At 41.7% G+C, this 24,880-nt stretch overlaps 1 protein-coding gene and 1 long non-coding RNA gene across 11 annotated transcripts in view; one reads left to right on the top strand and one right to left on the bottom strand.

The window, feature by feature from the left end:
• Positions 1–14,575, top strand: part of LOC118241259 (uncharacterized) — a 29,410-nt gene extending 14,835 nt beyond the window's left edge. For both annotated transcript variants that reach the window (XR_004775940.2, XR_004775941.2), the window contains one exon: positions 13,927–14,575. This is a non-coding gene — a long non-coding RNA (uncharacterized LOC118241259). The remainder of the gene's footprint in view (positions 1–13,926) is intronic.
• Positions 1–23,164, bottom strand: part of kcnj4 (potassium inwardly rectifying channel subfamily J member 4) — a 24,241-nt gene extending 1,077 nt beyond the window's left edge. Inside the window, exons 1-7 of one of the 9 annotated variants that reach the window (XM_081716763.1) lie at positions 22,828–23,164; positions 22,434–22,542; positions 21,723–21,862; positions 17,604–17,686; positions 14,577–14,619; positions 8,328–8,540; positions 1–7,998 (exon numbers count right to left, since the gene is read on the bottom strand). The exon at positions 1–7,998 is cut by the window's left edge and continues 1,077 nt beyond it. In XM_081716763.1, the coding sequence (XP_081572889.1) occupies positions 5,569–7,602 (2,034 nt within the window). In that variant the 5' untranslated portion in view covers positions 7,603–7,998; positions 8,328–8,540; positions 14,577–14,619; ... (2 more) ...; positions 22,434–22,542; positions 22,828–23,164 and the 3' untranslated portion in view covers positions 1–5,568. Of the gene's footprint in view, positions 7,999–8,327; positions 8,541–12,122; positions 13,174–14,576; positions 14,620–17,603; positions 18,812–21,722; positions 21,863–22,433; positions 22,543–22,827 lie in introns of those variants that run through there. The other 8 variants (XM_081716767.1, XM_081716762.1, XM_081716768.1 and 5 more) reach the window with 8 other exon arrangements.
• Positions 23,165–24,880: the final 1,716 nt, after the last annotated feature.

The raw sequence follows: 24,880 nt of genomic DNA, 5'->3' as shown, positions 1-24,880 counted from the left end.
TTTATCTGAGTGCTTTTAGATCCACACACAGCACTCTCATATCAGATTGACCCCTTGAAATGTCACACTGTAACTCCTCAGACACTGTAACTCCTCAGACACTGTAACACCTCACACCATTCTAGGTTGTTTGTTAGATTGTGTTACACCATGTTTGTTTCCTCTTGCCCCATAATGAAAGCGCACTGATATTAGCAAAAGAAACACCAGTCACTGTCTGTCACTTTTTGCCAGTAACCTGAGTAACAGGCACAGTCCTGGAGGGTATTGATGTCACTGAGACTCTCCTGCCGTGAGAGCCTCCTACCATGTCTGAATCCACAATAAGTTTCCACCAAAACGCCAATAAGTAGCTTATGGTGGCTGACGTCTAGATTTGAGTTGCTATTTGTTCAATGGATTGATCAGACAGGTCTGACAGCAGCAGTGATTCAACTTGCTGTTAACTCTAGTCAGCCAGAGGTCTGATATTAGCAGTGTCTGATTCGACTTACACTTCACTCTATAGATGAATCAGAAGTCTGATATCAGCAGTATTATTACTGGCCTCATTTGACTTGCTGTTCACTTTTTGTGTCATTCAGAGGTCTAATATCAGTTGTATAAGTTCAGTTGTTGCTGTTCTTTTAGATATTTTATTGATTGAAAGGAATCGATCAGTGCACACAGTGAGCAGTAGGCTTTGCTGGACATTTAGCAACATTAACTATTAAACCCATTTAAGAACAAGAGTTTCTGATGATCACAAAAATGTTTTGCTATCTTATCCTGTTAATCACAAAATGTTTTGTTATCTTATCCTGTTAATCACAAAATGTTTTGTTTTTGGATCAATTTTGGTAAATTATTTTATTCTGCATCAAAAAGAAAAAGGGGAAAAGTTTAAAACTGTAATACCGTGTGTGTGTGTGTGTGTGTGTGTGTGTGTGTGTGTGTGTGTGTGTGTGTGTGTGTGTGTGTGTGAGAGAGTGCGTGTGTGCATGTGTGCATGTATGTGAGTGTGTGCGTGTGTGTGTGTTTGTGTGTGCGCGCGCATGTGTGTTTGTTTGTTTGTTTGTGACCCTAAAATATGATAGTGTGTAGAGTTATCTCCTGGCTGACGTAGAAAACAGTATTTAAAGTTATGTGTCCGTATGCGCATGTTTTTGTGTGTGCAAGACAAGAAAATCATGTCGTCCACTGGAATCGCAGTAACAATTACTTAACACGAGGGGACAGTCTTGCTCTGTGCAGCTTTAATCCCGTGCGTGGAAAGAGTCACGCATGGCTCCCGTAAACCGATAAGTGAGTGAGTGCAGTTCCGAGGTCAAAATGGCACACGTTTGGATATATGTCTCCAAAAATGATTCCAGGCAGTAACTGTAGTGTACTAAGACATGCAGAGACATTCAAAACAGTAGTGAAGTACAGTAGCCCTTCATCAGCTGGGCCTCGGTCCGAAAGTTTCTCTGGAAACTGTGTACATCGCTACGATTTTGAATGTCTTTCTCCCACTATATATGTAACGGAGATGAAAATGACCGTATTGAAATGTATTTGAATTCAACCAAAATTATAGTATGTGGTTCCAATCATTATTAGCTTTTGTAATAGTTGATTTTTGACTCCTTTTTTGTTTTGTTTTGTTTTGTTTTGACTTGTGATTGCAATTTCCTGCGAGTTAGTTGCAGACGTGATTTCGCACTTTTGGTACTTGTGGTTACCGTACTATGGCAGCTTTATACAAGCATTGCTACATGTAAGTCATGAGAATACGCACCAGCAACGACTTCACAATTATACATTGAAATAATAAAAGCAGCTTGTAGAGTCAACACATACTGTTTCTTAACGCTAGTAACATGAAACCAGTATGATTATATCGACATAGTGAAGCGTTTTAAACATACATTAAACCTTTTTCGTCCACGCTACACTAGCGGATACCGCTGACATCTCCAGTCATAGCTAGCAAGTTACACACGTTGTAATTCACTGCTGTGTGTACATGTTTGTCCGTTGTAGCGAAACTGTGCAACTGAGAACATACAGTTACTGTCTGTTTGAACGTATATTGCAATCACATTTAAATGTTAGTGTTCCGAGCTAGCTCATGACAGAGAAAAGGGCTCCCTCGCGTTAATGCCGTGCTGCGATAAACTCTGGAATATTGTTTTCATAAGTCCCTAATTAGACAATCTACTATACGATCACACAACATTGTTGTTATATTTAGTTTTTATTTTCTTATTCTAGATTAAAGCAGTCTGTTTCAGTAAAAGATTTGTAATTTCCTTTAGAACAGTAAATTATGCGGCGTTACACTGCATGTGTAGTTGTGAGTATGTACTGTTGATTGAGGGAAATGGGGGCAGTTTTATACAGAGTGAAAATAATTTACAACTGAGAATGTACAGTACTGAGTGTTCCTGGCTGTATGCAGAAAATAGTGAGGGGCAACCCAGAGAAAGAGAGTTGCCTTAGTGTCCTTACTCTGACACACGCAACAGTCCGTCACATACACACAAACACACGCAGTTTAGTCACTTTCTCCGCTCCAGAACACCTGATTCAGGGGAGTCAGAGCCAGCACAATGTTTGCAACATTGGGTTGATTGGCAATCAAAGGCAGGAGTATTCAGATAGTTAACAGTCCTGCAGTTCTGGGTTCTATGGTGTTCTCACCTTACCTTTCCTTCAGATGTATAAAGTATCTAACCAGTTACAGTAACTGTTTCATTCACTAACTAAAATTCAGGACCAGTAATGAGCTTGAGGTCCATATTCAAGTAGTTCTGTCTCAAGCAAATAAGTGCACAGAAATACTGAATTATCCAAAAGTATTTTAGAATGAATATTTCACATTGTAAGGTGTGAAACATCATAAGGTGGACAGATGGAAATAATATATATCTGTGGGAGTTTAGAGCTTTCAAGTGAGAGTTTCCTTCAGTCCAGTCCTGCTAACTGAGACTGTGTGGTGAAGTTGTTACAGGGAGAAAGAGAATGAGTCAATCAGAAGAGAAAACTAAACATCAAAACATGGAGTGAAAAGAGTGACCTAGAGAGCAGGAAACTGGTCATGAATGTTTACATCGCAAGGCTGTGTCTTCTGGTTTGTGCACATTTTATATATATATATATATAAATGAGAAGATATGAATCATTATATCGTTCACATATATATGTCCCACATACCCTCTCTTTGTCTTTTGTGGTGTATCTCACTTGTGCACACACAAACTCATACACAAAAAATTTAGTGTAGAGTTTAATTATTATTCAGAAAAAAACATTAGCAATTAAATAATGGTTTGAGGAAGAATCAAATGTACAGTAATTCGCTAAAGTGTAATCAAACAACCTCTGAGTTTTGCTTCTTTAGTCTCACTGCAGCTGCGTGGCTAAAGGAACCGCTTGCTTAGCATCATGCAGCCTGAAGGCTGAAATCACCACTCACCTCCAGCTGTTCTCAGTACTAACCACTGAAATCACTACACACTCTCCTCCAGCTGTTCTCAGTACTGACCACTGAAATCACACACTTTACTCCAGCTGTGTTCAGTAGTGACAGCTGAAATCACACACACTCAGCTCAAGCTAACTCGTGTCGCTCCAGTTACATACATTTGCAGTGTCAGGGCAAAAGCAAAGACATAAAACTTTCTTGTGATTACATCTGAAAGATTATTAAACGTGTTACATTATTACATGTTCCTACCCCTCCAGCTGTACTTAACAGTTTCCACTTTCATCGTTAGCTACATTAGATTATTAAATGTTTTACATTATTACCTGTTACACTGTTACTTGTTACAAAGATTTTCCTAATTTCCTGAGCTGGACTGTAAGTGCTTTGCGTTTCTAAATTTGTAAAGACTGAGTTTTTGTACACACAGGCAAATGGTTTGGGTTGTCTCACACACACTGTCCCAGAGTCGTTGTCCTCAATACACACGCTCTTCTCCCTGAGCGTCATTCATAAACCCCAAACATAGGAACCCGTGCAGACAATGACCCTCTCAAAACAGAACAAGATAGCAAATCCTTATTAACCTCTGTGGTGTGTGTGCTTTATCGTGTTCCAGTAAGACTCCACGCCAGGCTGCTCATCACGTAGGCTTCACATAGCCTGGCAGTAGTGGAAAGGGGTTCTGAGCAGCTTCAGTAGGAGGATCATTATCAGCCTATTCTACTCCATTTTTATCATCTTTCATCATTGTAATTGAGAAGAAATATTTCTCTGTGGCTACATGAAACAATGTAATTGCCCTAGAACTGACTAAAATCTAAAATATCTGAGCCTGGTCAGGGGGATGATGTGTTGAAGCAGAGCTCTCGTTCACTCCTCTCTAAAAGCATCACTGTGTCTTTATACTTCTACAATCGGTGAAACTTTACTCTTCTTCCACCATTGTCCCATTGAGTAAAAATTACAGATGAAAATTTGAAAAAGTAAAGCTTAACAGACTGCCTTAGATGGAATCTGTTGACTGTTACCATGCACTATTAGCAGATTATAATTGATTATATACAATACTAGTTGTGTTAAACTTTATTTCTGAGTGTCTGTTGTGCTACTGATCTTTCATCTTTAATCTACCATTTCATTCATATATTTTACACATATATGTATTACATATTATTTGTGTTCATAAGGAATCTGTGTTAAGTATTATGAAAGTTCCTGCTCTGGTTGTATGTGAGAGAGGGCCTTTGTTCCAGTCTTTGTAAGGGAGTACACCCTGGTATGGTAGTTCTGACCTTCACCACACAGGAACAGAGATAACACAAGGATTGGTAGACCCAAAGGAAGCAGCAACCCACCTTTGTAACTGGACAGAAATGTAAATGAAGTTCTGCATGTCTCATTTAGTGACCAATTGGTTAGGATTTCTTTGTCTCTGATGACAATTTAAGGTTCTCTTTAATCTTATGTATGAATAAACACATGCTCCCCTGCCATGAGTGCTAAAATGTCATGAAAATTTTGTGTTTCTTGAGCAAGACTAAAAGAACACCAGTATCTACCACAATGCCCTTATCAGGGTGTGTAAAAGTACATGTTTCCAACTTTGGTACTGTTTGTTTTTGGAGGTTTTTAGGTGCTATACATATGTGCTATACATTTTCTTTAGTTTAGTTTATTACATAGTCTATAATCTCTTCACCTGAGAGAGATTCCGCCAACATCTACTTGTTATGTTTTGATTCTCTGTACCTTTGACCATTCACTGTTCCAAAGAAAGGATGTGGGATTTAGGTATAGAGATTCAAAACCAACCCATGTGATCAGCCTTCACTAGTCAGATGAGGTGTTCTGAAATGATCTATACAGTCATGGGATACAGCATGGTTGAAGGTCAGTGTCTGTCTTGATGTGTGTCCTCTTCAGAGAGAATCTGTATGGCTTTAGTACATAAATCAGAGCATGCAAGGAGGCCATTTCTTTAACCAGTTGGATTATTGGCACTTGAATCCAACTAAAAATGTGCCAAATTACCAGCCTTTACCAATCTTTGAATCAGCCTTTTCATTTAAGTTAATCTAAAAAGAGTAGATGCTGAGGCTGGATCAGGGGTTGACATGTCATATCTCTGACTCGTTCTTATAGGTGAGTGGATCGAGCAGTATGGTGCTTTGCACATCAAACTCAGTCTGGTTGTCCATGTCCAGCATGCAGACAGTCTCACTGCTGGCCCTTAAGGTCGCTGTGTCCTTGAACATCTGTTGGAAGTCTAAGGTACTGCTGGTCGCAGTCAAAGCTGTCAGGTCTGTGTCCTGCACCGTGAGATTGTCTTCTACATTTTCACTTTCCCTCTCATCCTCATCTTCATCCCCAGAGTAGAGCGCCACCTCGTTCTCATAGCAGAAGGTGCTGGGTGAGTGAGAGGGTTTCAGGTACAGAGTTCTGCAGCTGACGAGCGTCCCGGAGCATGACGAAGATGACGAGCAACAACTCTGATGCAGCTCGCTTAACTCTTTGGCGCTGCAGGCCGGGGTCGCTGGAACTTTGTAGGTCTTGTGGAAGTGAGTGTAGTCCACCTGGTAGCAGTTGTGGTATTCGAAGACGACTGGCTCGAAACGGTGTCCCCAGAGGATCTCGTGGGCCAAGTAGGAGCTGCGGGCCTGCATGGTCATGGCCGTGGCCTCCACCATACCCTCCAGGATCACCACAATCTCAAAGTCATCCGCTTCCAGTTCAGCACGACTTACGGCCCACAGTGGTGAGTCCTGGTCGATCTCGTGGACAATGATGAGGGGTGAGACGAGGAAGAGACGATCGAGGCCCTCATTGTAGCCCACATTCAGGTCCGTTTGCTCCAGTGGAATTAATTCACCCTCTGCGGTCACGTGCGGTCGGATCAGCTGCGCCCGCACATGTGCCTCCACGATGTGGCTCCTGCGCAGGTTCCCCACACGGAACATCAGGCAGAGCTTCCCGTCACGCAGTGCCACCACTGCATTCTCGGAGAACAACAAAGTCTGGTTCCTCTTCTTTGGCCGTGTCATCTTGGCCATGATGGCGCCGATCATGAAGGAGTCAATGATGCACCCTACAATGAACTGTACCAGCACCATTGTTACAGCAATGGGGCACTCCTCAGTGACACAGCGCAAGCCATAGCCAATGGTGGTCTGCGTCTCGATGGAGAACAGGAAAGCCCCAAGGAAGCTATCCACGTGGAGCAGGCATGGTGTCCATGCCTTCTGTTGCTCGCCACTAACCGCTGAGACCTTGTACCGGTCAGGGTCAAAGTCTCCATGTGCCAGGGATATGCAGTAGAAGATCAGTCCAAAGATCAGCCATGATACCAGGAAGGAGACACAGAAGAGCAGCAGCAGGTAGCGCCAACGGATGTCCACACAGGTGGTGAACATGTCCGACATGTAGCGACGTAGCTTATTGTCCATGTTGGAGAAGACAATGTTACACTGGCCATTCTTCTTCACGAAGCGGCTGCGGAGCTGACCACGCCCCCTGGTGGTCATCTTCCCATTGTAGGTGTTCTTTATGGCCTCACCTACCCTGGTGCCGCCCACTCTGGGCAGGTGTCTGAGTAAGGGCAGGCGTCTGTGTAAGGGCACCCGTCTGGGAGAGGGGAGGCATCTGGGTGAGGACAGGTGTCTGGGTGAGGGCAGGCGTCTAGATGAGGGTATGGGTCTGGGTGAGGGGAGGGGTCTGGGTGAGGACAGATGTCTGGGTGAGGGGAGGGGTCTGGATGAGGACAGATGTCTGGTTGAGGGGAGGGCTCTGGGTGAGGACAGATGTCTGGGTGAGGGGAGAGGTCTGGGTGAGGGGAGTTGTCTGGGTGAGGGGAGTTGTCTGGGTGAGGGGAGAGGTCTGGGTGAGGGGAGTTGTCTTGGGGAGGGGACGGGTTTGGATGAGGGGAGATGTCTGGGTGAGGGGAGGTGTCTGGGTGAGCCAGGACCATTGCGTAGTGTGAACATGGCGATCTTCAGGACCTCCACATCTGGAGGAACCGTGCTGTACCTGCAGAATAAGGGATCAGAGACTTCTGGGTCAGGAAACCTGAGTGGAAACAAAGGAGAGAAAGTTCCAGGATGCAGCTGGGTTATTTCAGCAAGCTGAGGGCTGAGAGACAGGAAGTGGACAAGCATGAAGACACCAGCTGTAATCTCATCGCATCCTATTTCTTCTTTACAGCATGCTCCTTAAGGTCACATAATGACTAAGTGTAGCACAGTATCTCAGTAGATGTTAAATCTGCAGACACTAACTCCAAAGTTAAACAGTGACTCACACTTGCTGTCGCTTACAAAGTGAAGTGCTTTGCATAATTGGGCACTGTTTGGGGTACAGGCAGTGTTCGGGTAGAGGCAGTTCTGAGGGTAGGGGCAGTGTTGAGGATGGGGCAGTAGGAACATAGTTGGAGGTAGGAACAGTGTTGGGGTAGGAACAGTGCTGGAGGTAGGAACAGTGCTGGAGGTAGGAACAGTGTTAGGGGTAGGAACAATTCTGAGGGTAGGAGCAGTGCTGGGAGTAGAAACCCCCACCTGGAAACACACACACAGAAAACAAATGCAATACACATACAGTGTTCAATTACAAGATGGAACTGTACATTGTGTACATACATATATACATATCCACATATACATTGTGTATATAAATATAATATACATATATTGTACATACATTGTTAATATTTTTGTATATATATATAGATATATATTTCTCTATGTACCCCTGTTTTTCTTTTTCCTCAGTTTGGACAGAGCACTCTCAACCGTTTCACTGCGAGTTATACTGTGTATGACTATGTATGTGTCAAATAAACCAAACTTGAAACTTGAAACTACAGGATAAAATATAAACAGTGTACCTGCTGGATCGGTTACTGCCCATGGTGTTGACAAGTTGTGACTGACAAGCAGTCAAAGGAGTGAGGTTGTGACTGGCCAGCAGTGAGATGAGCCAGGAAGGATTAGTGCTCTCTGTCTACTCTCCGAGATTTGGAATCGGCATCCTGACAGCCCAGAAGCATACATTCATACTTATCCGGCAACAAACACACACACACACACACACACAAACCCTGCAGAGAGTTTGAGGGAGAAACCAAAAGCTCTACATGTTAGAAATAGAACTTCAGAGCAGTCACACACATGCACACACGCACACACACACACACACACACACACACACACACACACACTAGATTCCACTTGGATGACCAGTGAGTGTGAAGTACAGATGTATGCATGTGCATGTCTGTGCAGATGTATGGGTGTATATCTGTGTGTTTGTGTATGCAGATGTATGCAAGTGTGTGTGTTTATGTGTATGTGTGTGCATGTCTGTGCAGATGTATTGTGTGTGTTTGTGTGTGTGCGCACAGATCTATGTGTGTAAGCCAGTATCTGGACATGGTGTTGAGTGTCATGGTGATCTGGGTCTAAAAATAGTGGTGATGGACAGAAATTTGTTGGTCAGAGAAGGACACACTTAGATGTGAGCTAATTTACCTGACACTTTTATCCAAAGCAACTTACAATTATGAGCAAGTACAACTTGTGTAACTGAAGGTTAAGGGTCTTGCTTAGGGGCCCAACAGCTGCAACTCGGCAGTGACGGGGCTTGAACCAGCAACCTTCCAATTACACACCAAGTATCTTAACCACTGTGCTACCACCACCCTAATGCCAGCCTCACTGCCTTGTGGTTGCACTGTGTCCACACTGTAACATGCATGCACACAGAAAAAATGGGCTTCAGATTCACTGCAGCCAGGCAGCATGTTGAGGTCGGGGCACAGGAACACAAACCCTGACTTTTTATTCACGACCAGCAAGCATTTATTTAGCCACCCATCTGACCACCCATCTATTTATATATCTGTATAGTCGATAATCTATCTATCCAAGTGTCTATGTCTATCCACCTGTCTGTTTATTGATTGAACACTCTAAATTCAATAGATGTGTTATCTGAGTCTGTTATGTTAAACCAATGAACTGTAATGACCCAGAGACACTAAGGGATGCAAAAGTAGAAAGGTTATTACAACAATGTTCATTTTAACATATAATTCATATTATAAGCCTGAATATGAACCAATTAAAGTAACCCTAAACTCAGTGAAACAAACAGGTCAAATATGAATGCTGTATAAGCTATGTTTTTGTGTTTCTGTGATGAACCCAGTGTTAATCATTGTATCAAATCGAGAGAGCAGATCAAGAGATCATTTCATCCAGAAACTTATTTTTCAAATTAGAAAGTAAGTGTTAAAAGGAGCATTGCAATTGTACTAGAATTGTAATGTTATTAGAATTGCAATGTTATTATCCAAACTGTAATAACACCGATCCTTACAAAGATTGTATCAAGTCACTTTGGTTGTATGTTATAACATGTAAATGGTAATGTTTATATCCAAAGTATTTCATTTTCATTTGGATGCTGCCTGGGATGGATGGACACTGTGTGGTGTAGGTGGAGCTGTGTGGAGTTGATGGACACTGTGTGTGTTGGGTGGAGGCCTTGTGGAATTGATGGATACTGTGTGCGGTGGGTGGAGATTGTATGGGCCTGATGGAGAGTGTGTGGAGTTGATGAAGACTGTGTGTGGTAGATTAAAGCTGTGTGGGATGGATGGAGACTGTGAGGTGGGTGGAGGGTGTGTGGAGTTGGAGACTTATGGAGCTAATGGAGACACTACAGATTTCTGTAGAATTTAACAATGCACATTATTCCACCACTGTTTTGATGTTACCATTTTATTAAATATGTGGTATCACAATTTTAAAATAAAAAATTAAACAGATTATATTCATGTTCATTTATAATTCCATTTCATGAGGCATTTTCAAGTATATCAAAATTGGATCTGTTTTTAGTAAGGTTTGCATTTCTGTTTGATAAATTAAGAAGTTACCCAGATGTCTAGTGACTTATGGGGGAGGAGACTGCATACACCCAGGAGCCTGCCCCTTTCCTCTGAGCAGTTTATGGAGCCCTGAAACATCAGTGACATGCTGCTACACAAAATGTCAAAATTAAGTGTAGTTGTTTGTCTTTAAATTTACAAAAATAAGTTTTAAAGAATGCCACTCTGATCACACCGTGCTGCTAGTTTTGTGTCTTTTCCCAATGCTTTCCGTTTACATTGTATACCAGAGCAAACTGATCCATTCAGCTTCATAACACATACGGGACGCAGATAACGTATCTCCAACCACTCAGGCCCCGCCCATCAGGCCCCACTCCTTGCCACAGTGTGCATGGCACCTAGTGTCCAGCCTAGCAGCAACAGCTCAGACACCACACACTGGACACTGGCTGTTTAATTCCCTCCTGTCTAACCAGCACAGCGTACTCAGATCCCACAGTTCCAAGTTAAAAGCAGCTTTCCCCCAGGGCTGTGAGGGAACAGGTTACATTAACAGGTTAACACTTCCAGGTTAAGAGCAGTTCTTCCTAGAGCTGTGTCCTCGATCGGCACTGAGAAAGCAGACTCCCACAGACTACTCTATAATTATGTACTGAAATATTATTTTATTACTTTATTATTCTTATGTATATATGAAAACTTAGTACTGTTTTATGGAAGAGAGCCAAAACAAATTTCTTTGAATGATAGCATGATATTAAAGACTTTTTGTCTTATGTCTTAACTGTTACTGGTAGTGAATTCAGACTTTGGGTTCTACTGTGCCTATTGTGTCTGTGTATACGTGTTTGCACACTTGGGTGTGTGTATCTACCTGTCCATACATCTGTGTGTGAGGGTTTGTGCATATGTGTTTGTACATTTGGGTGGGTCTGTGTCTACCTGTCTATACACTTGTGTGTGTGAGTGTGGGATTAGTCTGTTTCCTGACTGTGTGCACTGTGTGCACTATTTAGAGCTTTTTACCGAACACATTGTCACCTAGTAGCTTTACAGCTGTCCAGCCCATGTCCGGACCAAATGTTTGGGGGGGGGGGGGGGGGGTTCAGTGGGATCCACATCAGTCAATTGATTCCTAATGTACCAGTTTCTACATTGCTGGCTTGAGCAAAGCTTGAGCACAGCCACCCTGAATGACGTTTCTCTGAATTTTCTCTGTGCATTCCTCCTTTATGGAGGGTGTTTGTCTACCACAGTGGCGAGTCCACAGCGGCTCTTTCCTGAACAGAGCACCACAAACTACACCCACACTCCACACCTCCAACCCTCATTCCACATCTCCATAAACTCCACCCCACAGTCCATACCTCCATAAACTCCACCTCAAGCTCCATACCTCCATAAACTCCATCCTTCATTCCACACCTCCATAAACTCCACCCCACAGTCCACATCTCTACCACATGGTCCACACCTCCATCCCATTCTCCACACCCCCATAAACTCCACCCCATGCTTCATACATTGAGCCCTCATTCCACACCACCATATACTTCACCCCATAGTCCACCCCATGCTAAACACCTCCACACCACAGTCCCCATCTCCTGGCAGCAGTGCCAAAGCCTTAACCGATTGGCTTAACTGCACAAAACAGCCCTGAAATGGTTTTGATTTATCACCATGTGTTAGCTCTTCCCCTACTATAAAGTGCTGAGTAAACATCTATAGTGTTAACACCAACATTAACACTATAGATGTTTACTCAGCACTTTATAGTAGGGGAAGAGCTAACACATGGTGATAAATCAAAACCAACAATCTAAAATGTCTGAATTAACACCAGCAGTGTTGAATTAAATCCTACACCTCTGCAGTGCTGATTTAAATCATTAGACATTTATTGTGTCTAATGAAATAACATCTGACATTAAGCTGATGCTTATATCCAAAGCAGCTGGCAATTCGGACTGAGTACAACTTGAGTAACTGATGGTTAAGGGTCTTGCTCAGGAACCCAACAGTGGCAACTTGGCAGTGCTGGGACTTGCACTGGCAACTTTCTATTTACTATTCAAGCACCTTAACAACTAAGCTACCACTGCACATTTGCGATGCTAAATTAAATCATTAAGGACTGAATTAACACCTACAGTGCTGAATTGAATCTTACAGTGTGGGAATAACACCTGTTGAGTAACCTCCATAGTTCTGAATTAACACCCACAATGTTGAATTAACACTCATAGTGCTAAAGTAACACATGCACAAATATATGACATCACAAAAGTTTTAATAAAAAAGGCAAATGGTGAACAGGATATTCAGATATAAAGTTTCATAAAATTCCTATTTTTGTGAGTGTATGTGTGTGACCATACTAAATATGTATAATCAAAATAGGACAATTTTGTTCATAAGCTGATATTAGTAGTGGTTTCAACTTTCTGACTCACCTATATATACTCAGTACCTACATTATTAGAAACATTTATGTCTTTGACTCATTTGTAGGGGTGTAAAGCTTCCTGCAACACTGCTGTGTCTGATACACTTAACCAGCACACTATACACTCACTACCATGACACTGCCACTACAGCAGTCTGACACATGTACACGCACGCACACGCACACACACACACACACACACACACACACACACACGCACAAATGTGCACACACACACACACACACACACGCACAAATGTGCACACATACACGCAAACACACACGCACACAGTAAAAAACTTTGTCATGTCCATATTAACTGCTGGATTTCCAAGCAACCATTCAGAGAAAACTTTCCAGGATCAGCTGTGCAATCGATCATCTATCCTAAAAGAAAGAGAAGATACCCTCTTGTCATCCTAATCCGTTCACCATAATCCCTCCGTCCTTATCCCTCTATGTGGCCCCACCCGCAGCTGTCATTTTCTCTGCCCTGGCCCCAACCCCCAGGCATCATCTTCTCTTGTGTCTGTTTCTGCCTGTGTACGATATTGTAGGTGTTTCAGTAGTATCAGTAGTACAGTGTCTGATGTTCTGGTCAGTGTTTCATATTTCCATGCCTCCTATTTCGCTGCCTGTACAGGAAGCTGCTGGTATTTGGGTGTCTACTGTAATCAAAGTGTGTTAATTGGTCATAGTGGAATCTGTGATGTGTGTAAGTGAACCTTTATTCTTACTCTGTGTGTGTGTGTGTGTGTGTGTGTGTGTTGTGTGTGTGAGAAAGAGGACGTAAAATGCTGCGTAGGACTGTGTGAAACACATTCCACACCACACACACTGCAGATGACCAGTATCACAGAGACAGAGAACACAGACACACACACAAAAGACATTCTGCAGAAGACTATATAACACACTAAATCCCCTTCAGAGTGGTGTGTGTGCTTGTGTGTGTGTGTGTGTGGCATAGAGAGAAAGACAGAGAGGAGAGTGCATGCTTCTCTTCCAGTTGTGCTTGTCTTAAATCACAGATTTTGTCTATTAATCTCCATCTTCTAAGAGAGGTCAACTCTGATTAGTAAGAAAGAGATGGTGTGTGTGTGTGTGTGTGTGTGTGTGTGTATGTGTTCTGTTTTATAGATAACAACAGTGTGTGGATTGCCTTCCTGAACCGTAAGCTCCCGTGTTGACCTCCAGCTCCTGCTACCACTTGCTACTCCCTCTGGGAGTCCTGGATGATTCGGATATTGATGAGCACACCTTCCAGCAAGTAAAGAGAGTTTTTACATTGTGACAGCATCCCTGCTTGTGAGCTAGGCACAGTTCAGGTCGGGGACAACGGTAAAGATGAACAGTGAAGTCACAGTATGAAAGAGTGGAGGAGAACATGCAGATGTGCGCATATGAAAGGTTCTACAAAGTGATATGTCTAGCTAACTACGAGAGGAATCTCTATATTTGAATGACCAGGTTTTATTGATTTTTATTTATTATACATTGCTCTTTTCTCTGAGTTCCCTGTGATGTCATCAGTCTGCTTGGAAAAAGAAGCAGAGTGGACTTCTGAGGAGCAGAAAGGATTGTGTGCTATTGTGAACTAGAGTTTGGTGCAGGATCAGGAGTCATATTACACACTACATGTGACTCTGTGGACTGAATATTGGAAGCTTTTTAAGGGTTTTATTTTCATAATTTTTATAGTGACTTTCCCTTTCCATTTTTCTTTTTATGCCTGGGGTTTATCTGAATTTTGTTTACCTGTAATAATAAAATTCCTTGATAATACTGACCTTGGTATCTTCTGATTGTGTTCTGGTTTCGGATCCAAAATTCCTGCAATTGTAAAGATGATGTAGTCAGCAGGACCCCCTTTCCACACTATGCAAACAAGCAGTCTAGGGAGGAAGATGTGGGTCCAGCTGGTGCAGCTAGCTCCCATGGATATCTCTAGAGTTTTAGAGGAGGGCAGCTAGATTAAGTTTGGGGATTGGTTGACACCAGGACTTACAGAGACCAAGAAATTTCATGTTATTATTGAGGCATTAGAAGGGGATCCATGAAGGGAAGTATTGCTTTTATATGCTGAGAAAAAAAAACAAACCTCACAGTCCATTTTAATATTTAAATATTAGTTAAATATTTCAGTGTTACTAGCTCAGCTGTGAGAGCAAGCACTGTATTTTAGTTGTACACAGCTGAAATGAAAGATTGTGGGGTCCTTTCTCCTCCCCCTGCCTGAGCTCTACTATAGATAGGAGGAACATTCCCAAGATGAGACCACAGTTAGTAAACAAGTACTCCTAGGCATTAGGGCAAGAACTGTTCAGATGGAGATATAATGGCTTGTGCCATGGCACCCTGCCCTCACATTCACAGAGGTCTACACAGAGGCCCATGCATTAGTGGCAAATTGCTAAGGGCGGGCTAGTGGTATCATCTAGAAGAAGGGTTGCCTTACCAGTGGAACACCAGATAGATTATTTGGAGAAACGGAAAGAAACAGAACACAAGTGTGTCATGAAAATCAAGAACTGATCTCTGCCCTCAGCAAGAGCTTGCTAGAAGAAGTTAGGCACCAGGTATCATCAAGTCCATTACCCAGCACAGAACAAAGATCATCCTTTGGGGAACAACTCCCAGAGAGGAAACACCGATCATCCCTGTGACAGGCAACCTTCCAATGGGACCCACAAAGTAGACCTATATACTGATCATGTAGCAATGCTGGGCATATCAAGCATCATGGCTCAGAAGGGGGTGTAGCACATAACCCTTTAAACTATACCCCCTAGCTGCTGTCAGGTAAGTGTCTTGGAAAAAACATTAAAGAGACTACCAGGGAGATGAACATGATAGAACACTGGCCAGGGCAGAAGTACAGTTAGAGTGGGTAATAGTCCTGTGTATTTTAGATACCGGCTCGCAGGTTTTTAGTGAATATTTTGTACACAATTGACATATTTCCAGAGGGGGACTGAGGAACTGAATTGGTTGATTCATAAGGCTGCAAATGGACTCAATATTCTCTGTATAGGATATGCCATCTTAGTCTTTTCTGTGTCTGGGGTAAGTGTGCCAGGTAATGGGGTAGTTATAATTAAGGATAAATGTTTATGGGTAGAAAAAGCAGTTCTGAGAATGAATATCATTCCTGAATGTTGAGAAGCACTCATTTAGGGAGGACACACAGGAACTAAAGCAGTTTAAGTATCTGTGTCCCCCATGACTAAGAGAGAATGGGAGTGGGTCTTTGCAGTGAGCCATCAGATGACACAAGAAAAGACCATGTAGGAGTAGAGAATGAAGAAAACCAACATAGGGTTATGTATTAATAGAGGGGTCTGGGGAACAGACAGAATGGCAGGTAACCAGAACACTGGCTCACCCCAAAGGTGACAAGGTACCTATAAGGATTCAAAATGTTAGCCAAATACTGTGTATAAGGTCAGGTATTACTAGGTAAGAAAGATCAATTGGTAGACTGGACCCATGAATGTGCTGATGCTTCTGAAAAGCTGAAAAACGCATTACTGAGTGCTCCCATATTAGCTTTTGCTGACATTTCTAAGCCATTTCATCTTTATATAGATGCTAGTTTTGCAGGCCTCAGAGCTGTGTTAGCACTGGTCCAAGAGGGGAGAGAAATGGTCATTGTAAATCCTAGTCAACACCTGCATCCAGCTGAAAGGAACGACTAGAACTTGAGCTTGTTCAAGTTGGAGTTGGTGGTCCTCATATGGGTTGTGATGAATAAATACAAGGATTACTTGTGAGGCACTACATTCACAGTCTTCACTGACAATAATGGCTTGGTCCATCTAGATTCCACCTGTCTTGTAGCTACTGAACAACAATGGCTCAGTTAGTTATCTACCAATTTACTATCAAATACCAACCTGATTTAGCTAACAAGAATGCATATATTCTCTCCAGGTTGCCCCAGAACATCAGGATGGAGGCAGACCATCCTCAACTTGCAGGATGTGCAAGTTGAGGCTTCTGGAGGGACAGTAAGATTGGGGTTGGTAACATAACAAAAAGGCTGATCCAGTGTTACATTTCTTCAGGATTGGAGATGCCTGCATGTAAAAGAAGGGGTATTACAGCAGGAGCAGAGGGGGTTTCCTCAGGTCAGAGATAATTGATTGTAGTTCCTGACACATTAACTTGGTACCTGTGGAAGCGCTTCTATCTGGCCAGCCATATGGGGGCAGATCACACAGAAGTTACTTTTGTCCAAAGTTGGGAGAAAGGGTGAAGGGGAGGACAGCAAATTGTCCAACCTGCATCAAGATTAAGGCTTGACCAGAGGCAAGGGCCCCCTTGAACCCAGTTCTTATGTCTTACCCAGAAATTGTGTCTATTGACAATTTGAGTTTAGGCCTGAAGTCACCTACTCATATGTCCTGGTATCTTCTAGGTATGGATGGGTTATGCTTATTAAAGATAAGGCAGCAACTACTAGTTTGAGTAAGGGTTGATCAAGACATGGGGGTGCCCACATTGTTATCAGACAGGGGTCCAGCATTCAAATAGTCACTGTTGGAACACCTCTGTAAGATGTATGGATGTGCCAAGGCTCATACCACCTCGAATCTTCCCAGGGGTAATAGGGCAGTGAGTAGTTTAATCAGACCCTGCTGTCTCTATTAGGTTCTCTGAAGGAGGAGGATGCATCAAAGTAACAAGACCACTTGCCCACCCTATTATTTGCCTTTACAAGATGGCTCATTTTAGTACAGGCTTAGGTCCACATGTCATGTTGCATGGCTGAAATGCCAGATTGCCTGTGGAGCTACCAGACAAGAAGGTATGACCTGGATGAATGAATCAGCATCCAGTATAAGACTCTGTTGAAAGCTTTCCAACAAGTCATCACACAGGGCCAGAGGAGGCATGCCTGTAAAAAGAAGCCAGAATATGTTGTTACTACCTGTGTGAGATGTTATTATGAAACCTACACTGAAGAGACCAACACACACTGGCACTCCATTGGCTACACATGCCCTTTGTTGTTGCAGTTGTTTTGATATAACTGCATGGGGACTGCCCAGTCTACAATGCACCTTGAAGGAAAGGGTGGACCAGTAAATGATCCATTGCAATAATTTGCACCCGTGCTCTTTTCAGCTGTAGAAATCCCAGATTTTGGAGCTGAGGGGGGTGCCAGAACAGCTGCAAAATTGTGAGTGCCACCATATAAGTAGGACCCTGTTTCTACCTGTCATTATTGCTGATAAGACACATCAAACTACTGCTGGGAGGGGAGAAGCAGTGGTAGATCAGAGACCTGACCATAGTTACCCAGCCTCTGTATTAGACATGAGGTAGATATGGAAGAAGGTTGGGTTCCAGTAAGACATTCATAAGGAGGCCCATAAGGAACAGATAAGAGGAGTTCTAGAGGTGACAACATGGTGACTGGGACAGATACCTAAAAACGGGGGAGATGTCATAGGATAGCATGTAATTGAGCTGAGTCTACAATGTGCTTTACTGCTGAGATGTTTATTTAATTTTTGGTTTACTTTGTGATTTTTTAAATTATTGTTGTAGCATGCTAACTGTGTGGGGTAATGACTGTGAACACACATATACTATAGACCGTCATAACAAATTGTCATGATTGGCCCCTCCTAGCATCCCATCATCATAGTTACACAGTCTTGTCTTTGTTTTGCTTTGCTTCCTTCTTGTTCTGCCCCTCATTTACGTTTCGCTGCCTTTCATTTGTATCATCTCTTGCTTGTTGTCCCTCATATATATATTTACAATAGTTATATATTTATAATTATATATATAATTCTAATAGTTATTTTGCAAAAAAAAAACCTGCTCAATGTATGTCATGTTATTTGTTGTAGCCTGCTTCCCTTTTCTGTTATCGTGTGTTTTTGTCTAATATGATTCCCAGAATTGTTTGTATTGGCTCTATTACCCTGGACCATGATTACGACTGATGATGGATCCATGATTTTGGATTTGCTCTTAATAAATTTCACTCCTCTCAGCATTTGCATCCGTCTCATGATTGCTCCACGTTACAGAATGACCAGCCTACCAAGGACCTAGTGAAGGAGCGAGACTCTTGTATGTGGTTGTTCTACTGGGATGAAAATCTCTCTGTTTGTAGATAGTCCGAGCTTGCCATGTTTCAGCGTGACCAAGCCAGAGCCACAAATCCCCTGGCGCTGCGGGTACAAAGGTGTCTTGTCGTTCACAAAAAAACATTGCAGGAAGTTTCCCTTTCAGCTGGTATTTGTGAAGAGACCACAGGTAAGTGCTATGTGTATAACCATCATGATCAACACTTCAGGGAAGAGCGATCTGTAGTGCAAGATGCGAATAGACGAATGGAATGCACAGATAATCCTTGGTATGGTACTCAGTGTGCTCTCAAGCGCAACTGCGAGCTTCCCATAGCCCCTCTGAGCCTTGGCAGCTTCTGAGTGTTCGATGTTCTGTTCCTGCTCTGGCATCCCCAACTGCACCTGGTTCTCCTGCTGTTGTCTGTTGTTGCCCCGCTCCTGTGTCTGTTGCTTTGTCTGCTCCTGTTTTTGCCCGTTTCTGTGTCTGTTGCTTTTTTTGCCCCTATTCCTGTGTCTGTTCCTGCATCTGTTTCCTTGTCTGCTCCTGTTGTGTCTCCCTTTTCAGTGTCTTCTGCTCCTGCGTCTGTTCCTCTGTCCTCGGTTCCTTTGTCTGCCTGTGTCCTTCCAGCTCCTGTTTTTGCCCCTGGGTCTGCTTCTGTTTCTGCTCCTTGTCTTGCCTGTTCTGTTCTTGTCGTTGTCTCGTCCTATTCCTGTTCTTGGTCTGTTCTGTTTCTGATTGTTTTTTTTTTTCTTTCTGTGCTTCTGTGCTGCTCATTTTGGGAGGTGGGGTACTGGAATAGTTGGCCCCTTCTAGCATCCTGTCACCATGGTTACTCAGTCTAGTGTCTTTGTTTTGCTTTGCTTGCTTGTTGTTCTGACCCTCGTTTGAGTTTTGCTGCCTTTCATTTGTATCACTTGTTCCTCGTTGTCCCTCATTACTCCATGTATATTTGCCCTGTGTGTTCTGTCTTTAGTTTCTGGTCATTGAATGTACTAATCCTTGGTTGGTGAGTTTATCTGTGTTATCCTAGTCTCTGTTGTGTTGACTTGTTATAGTTATTTGTGCAAACTCCTGCTTATGTAAGGCATGTTATTCACTGTAGTCTGCTTCTTTTTTCATGTGTGTCATTGTCTACTATGTTTCTCAGAACTGTTTGTGTTGGCTCTATGACCCTGGACCATGATTATAGCTCTGATTTTGGATTTGCCCCAATAAATCATGCTTTTCTCAACGACTGCTTCTGTCTCATAATCACGCCGCTTTACAAAAATGCGCATGCTACCCCAGGTGATTTGCATTCTCCCAAGACTCTCAGTCTTGGTGGATTCCTTTCCTGAACCGTAAGCTCCCATGTTGACCTCCGGCTCCTGCTACCACTCGCTAAGCCCTCTGGGAGTCCAGGATGATATGGATATTGATGACCTTCCAGCAGGTAAAGGGAAGTAAATAGTACTTTTCACTGTTGTTGTGAATGAGCATCAGAAAAGAGTGTTTTACCTTGTTTTACCATACTCATATTGCATATTTCAACCTTTGTAAGGGTTTTATTTTCTTACTTGTTTTCTTTAGTTTTAATTGTGATTTTTCCACTGCTGCAGCCTTACTACTGAGCACTGCTACAGTATCACTACTCAACCCTGTAACAGCATTGCTACACAACACTATAACAGCGTCACTAACCAATACTGTCTCAGCATCATTACCCAACATTGCTATTTTATCTCTAAAGTACATTTCTACAGGAGGGGACTGAACACAGTATAAACTTAATAAAAACTGACAAACATCTTCTCCCACCCTTACTCCGTCCTCCCCTCTCCTCCCCTCTCTCTATGCCCCTCCCCCCCATTCCAGTTTGTTTCACTCAGCAGGTGTGTCCAGCATATGTAAGGATTTAACATAACAGCAAACAGAGTGATTGAAGAATGAATTTGGCATTTCATTACAATTCCACCTTTCTAATTCGCGCTGTTCTTTTCTCCTCTTGTGAAAGACACCCCCCACACCCACCCCAATGTCATTCCCACACTCTTTCCTTTGTTAGAGGTTGATAGTTCCTGCATCGTTCAATTTAGTGGCCAGTGCTGCTTTCAATCACTTTTTTTTGTAATTTATTCTCTTGTTCTAAATTATCATTCATTTAATCATATTTATAATATTTGTCAAAGCTGGGCAGCCCTATACAGTCACTATGCAAATTAGACAAGGGCCACACCTTTGTCTCAAAGTGGCTGTCTTCACAGAGAGAATGAACCAGAACTAGGAGGGGCCTTACTTGGCTCATGGGTCATGTAGGAGGGGCCTTACTTGGCTCAAGGGTCAGGTAGGAGGGGCCCTGAGATGAATTTTGCTTATGGCCAAGTGCCTGACTAAACCATGTGGAGGCCACTAGGCAGTCGGAATCTCACAGTCTGGTGACCATAGGCCAGTGTCCATAATCTGGTGCCTACACTGCCTATTTGGTTATCTGGCAGTTAGGACCAGCTCTAACATGGTAAACAAGTCTGATATTCCTGGTAAACATGTCTGATATTTGTGGTAAATGAGGTGGTGTGCTTTGTTTTCACTACTTGAGCATAAGGCATGAGAAGTGTGTGTGCCTGCATGTTACCCACCTCATGTCACTACTGTCAGTGATTGTGGGAATAGTCAAGCTAAATGCTACTTTCAGAACTTAATGTAACTGGGGGCCATGTGGTACATATTACTGTAAATTGAGATATGCGATTACCAATTTTTAGAACGATGTCGTTTTTATGGGGAAGTTTAATCAAAACTAGTTAAAATTATTAATGTACTATTTTAAATAGTTTCAAAACAAACAAGTATAAATTGACCAAGCTCACCTGATAACTATAAATGGAGGAGATGTGTCGTCTGGTCAAGTGGTTTCCTCTCGACGGGACACACTGAGTCTGATTCAGGACTGAGACCAGGACACACTGAGTCAAGACCAAGACTTTTAGTAGTCAAGTCTGAGTCAAAACTGAGACCAGATTAAGATTTTTTTCATAAAAAAAGAAAATGGAAAAATTAAATTTGTTTGTAATTCATTGTACATTCATTATCATTCATTGTACATGATATACTAATAAATAATATAATAATTTAATTATTTATTTTGGAAAATGTATCATTTAAATAATCTAGAATTATTATTAATCATTATTACATTATAGTCTTTGTTAGTCTAAGACACTGTAACTTTTGGTAGCAAATGATGGTGAGGTAATTATGTATCCCTCCTTCATTAAATCTTATTCAGAAGTCATCACATGAAGTCACATAAACATAAACTAACAGTATGCATACATTTTTACTGCTAAATGAAAATATAGTAATACATTTCAATCTTCCATCAAACAAAACTACACCATTAGCCATCATGGAAAAGGGCAGTTAGGTCCTCATAAGTATCCACAATAGCTTCTGCTTAAAATATGGTTAGCAGCAAAGTGTACAGTGACTCCCTTCAAATCTTTATTTTTTAATTCCCAATTAGCTAACGTCACCTAGTTAACGTCATCGCCCATTTTCTACTGAAAAGCAGTGCTTACCTCTCCTTGTGCTTTCTGTCCAGATGACTGCAAAAATCAGACGTGGTCTCTGTTGATGAAATGCGGCGGAATTCACTTTCGTCTGAACACGTTCTTCTTTAGAAAAGTTCTGCACAGAAATTCACGGCGCTTCACATAACTGAAGAGGATAATTCCAGATTTTGCACACATTCTGATGTAAATTGGCTCAGCGAGCAAGTGGAAATGGACATTTGCAATCTTAACTCGACTTGTGCTCATTGATTGGATGTAGAACGAGATGAGCAGTGACTTAGCTTTTCCTGTTATCCAATCTGAGTGCAGATTGTATTTAAGCATGTAGAAATATTACTGTTTTACTCTTTGAACGGGTGGTTGATATTCAATAATGATAGAAAAAAAGTTTTCTAAATACCTCATTCGTAGGCATCGATTTCTGATCCACCTTACACCGAAACCGAGATAAGCCCGGAAATCGCGATGCTGCACAACTCTCCTCGGCGTAAGTACAGGTATAACACTGTTGCCCGTGTTCTCTTAGCACAAAACGACATATCCATCTTTAAGATTTAATAATGATCAACGCACGGGGTAGCAAATTATGAAGCATACTGCAATGTATATTGCAGCAGTATAATCTTTTCTTTTGATTTCTTAATAATCTGTTTGCTATCCTATTATTCTCTGTCTCTGAACTCTATTCACACACAAACACACACAGTTCCTTTCCTCTCCGTCACAGATCTGAGTCCCCGTTCATCTGAAATGTTGTGTCAGTCTCCCAGGCGTGAGAGTGAAACAAGGGAAAGGAAGGGAGTGACTGGGAAAGAGCCTGGGCTTAACACTTTGTGCTTTTACATATAGAACAAATATAGCACTTTTACATATAGCACAAATATAGCACTTTTACATATAGCACAAATATAGCACTTTTACATATAGCACAAATATAGCACTTTTACATATAGAACAAATATAGCACTTTTACATATAGAACAAATATAGCACTTTTACATATAGCACAAATATAGCACTTTTACATATAGCACAAATATAGCACTTTTACATATAGCACAAATATAGCACTTTTACATATAGCACAAATATAGCACTTTTACATATAGCACAAATATAGCACTTTTACATATAGAACAAATATAGCACTTTTACATATAGAACAAATATAGCACTTTTACATATAGAACAAATATAGCACTTTTACATATAGAACAAATATAGCACTTTTACATATAGCACATATATTTACATTTAATTCACTGAAGAAAACTTTGAATTTAAGTTTAAGGTTTGAGATTATGTCCCGGAAACTAGTCTTTTGCGTGGTGGCTGGTAGATGTAGTTTTACGTACTTCATGTAGTTTTATATAGACTTTTTATTATTTGTTTGCTTTTTAAAAATGTTTTAACCAAAATCAGGTGACAATCTAAGACACACTCATACTCTACCTCTTTCTCTCTTCCCTAAAATCAATCGCCAAAAACATTTTGTAGCATTTATCAAGGACTAACACAAAATTGTACTTGATTAATAGATTTTTTTCAATACTACAGTATTTAAAGCAGATTAGGTTTTTTGATGTTTCAGAAATCCTTGAAAACTGAAATATATGTGATTTTAATCATCATTTTTGTATTTTTTAAAACTTCTTTCCTTTAAATGGTAGCACATGCATTTTCCTAATGCATTAGTGTCACTGTTGTTTAATTTTGAAGGACATTTGCTAACTAATCTGTTCTTGTTTATAATGTAAAGGAATAAACAAGACTTTGTTTGTGAGACTTTGTTCTGAACAACTATCATAGTGCAAAACTTGTCAGTTCTGGCTATTGAATTCAGGTTTTTGGAACCTAATGTATGTGATTATTGTCTCATGTCTGACTGTGTGTGTTATTCTCCAACCGAAGGTCTGTCCTCTGTCTCACCCTCTCACACACTCTTTGTATCTTCATTCCTTCCCGAGGGACACTAACTATAGCCAGGACTTTTATGTAACATTGTCCTCTGTAAAGCATAAATAGCAAAGAGTGCAATTTCGTGTGTCTGGGATATCTTCTTTCACCACAACATTCGTTTATGTTACGTCAGACCCTGTAGTTGTGCTTGAAGATTCCAGGCTCCATTGTCAAGTGGATGAACATGCTAATAATCAAGCCAAACCCTTCATATTAGAACTATAATTTATGGACTGATGATCAACAGGTAATTACTGTCTACTCTTCACGCTATTGTCTGAGGGATTTCAGAGAAGCAGCTAAAGAGTTACTATAGAAATGTGTGTTGTGTGTTATATGTGTGAGTGAGTGTGTGTGTGGTGTGTGAGTGCATTTGTGTGTGTCTGTATAGTGTGTGTGTGAGAGAGTGAGTGTGTTGTTCTGCAGGGTAAATTACATGGTGGAGTCTCTTATACTCAGTAGTCTGTGGGTAGATTGAAGTCAGACTCCTGATA

The sequence above is a fragment of the Electrophorus electricus genome, chromosome 6 (assembly GCF_041902795.1).
Source record: "Electrophorus electricus isolate QZ-2024a chromosome 6, ASM4190279v1, whole genome shotgun sequence".
Taxonomy (NCBI): domain Eukaryota; kingdom Metazoa; phylum Chordata; class Actinopteri; order Gymnotiformes; family Gymnotidae; genus Electrophorus; species Electrophorus electricus.
This window is presented reverse-complemented; position numbering and strand designations above follow the sequence as displayed.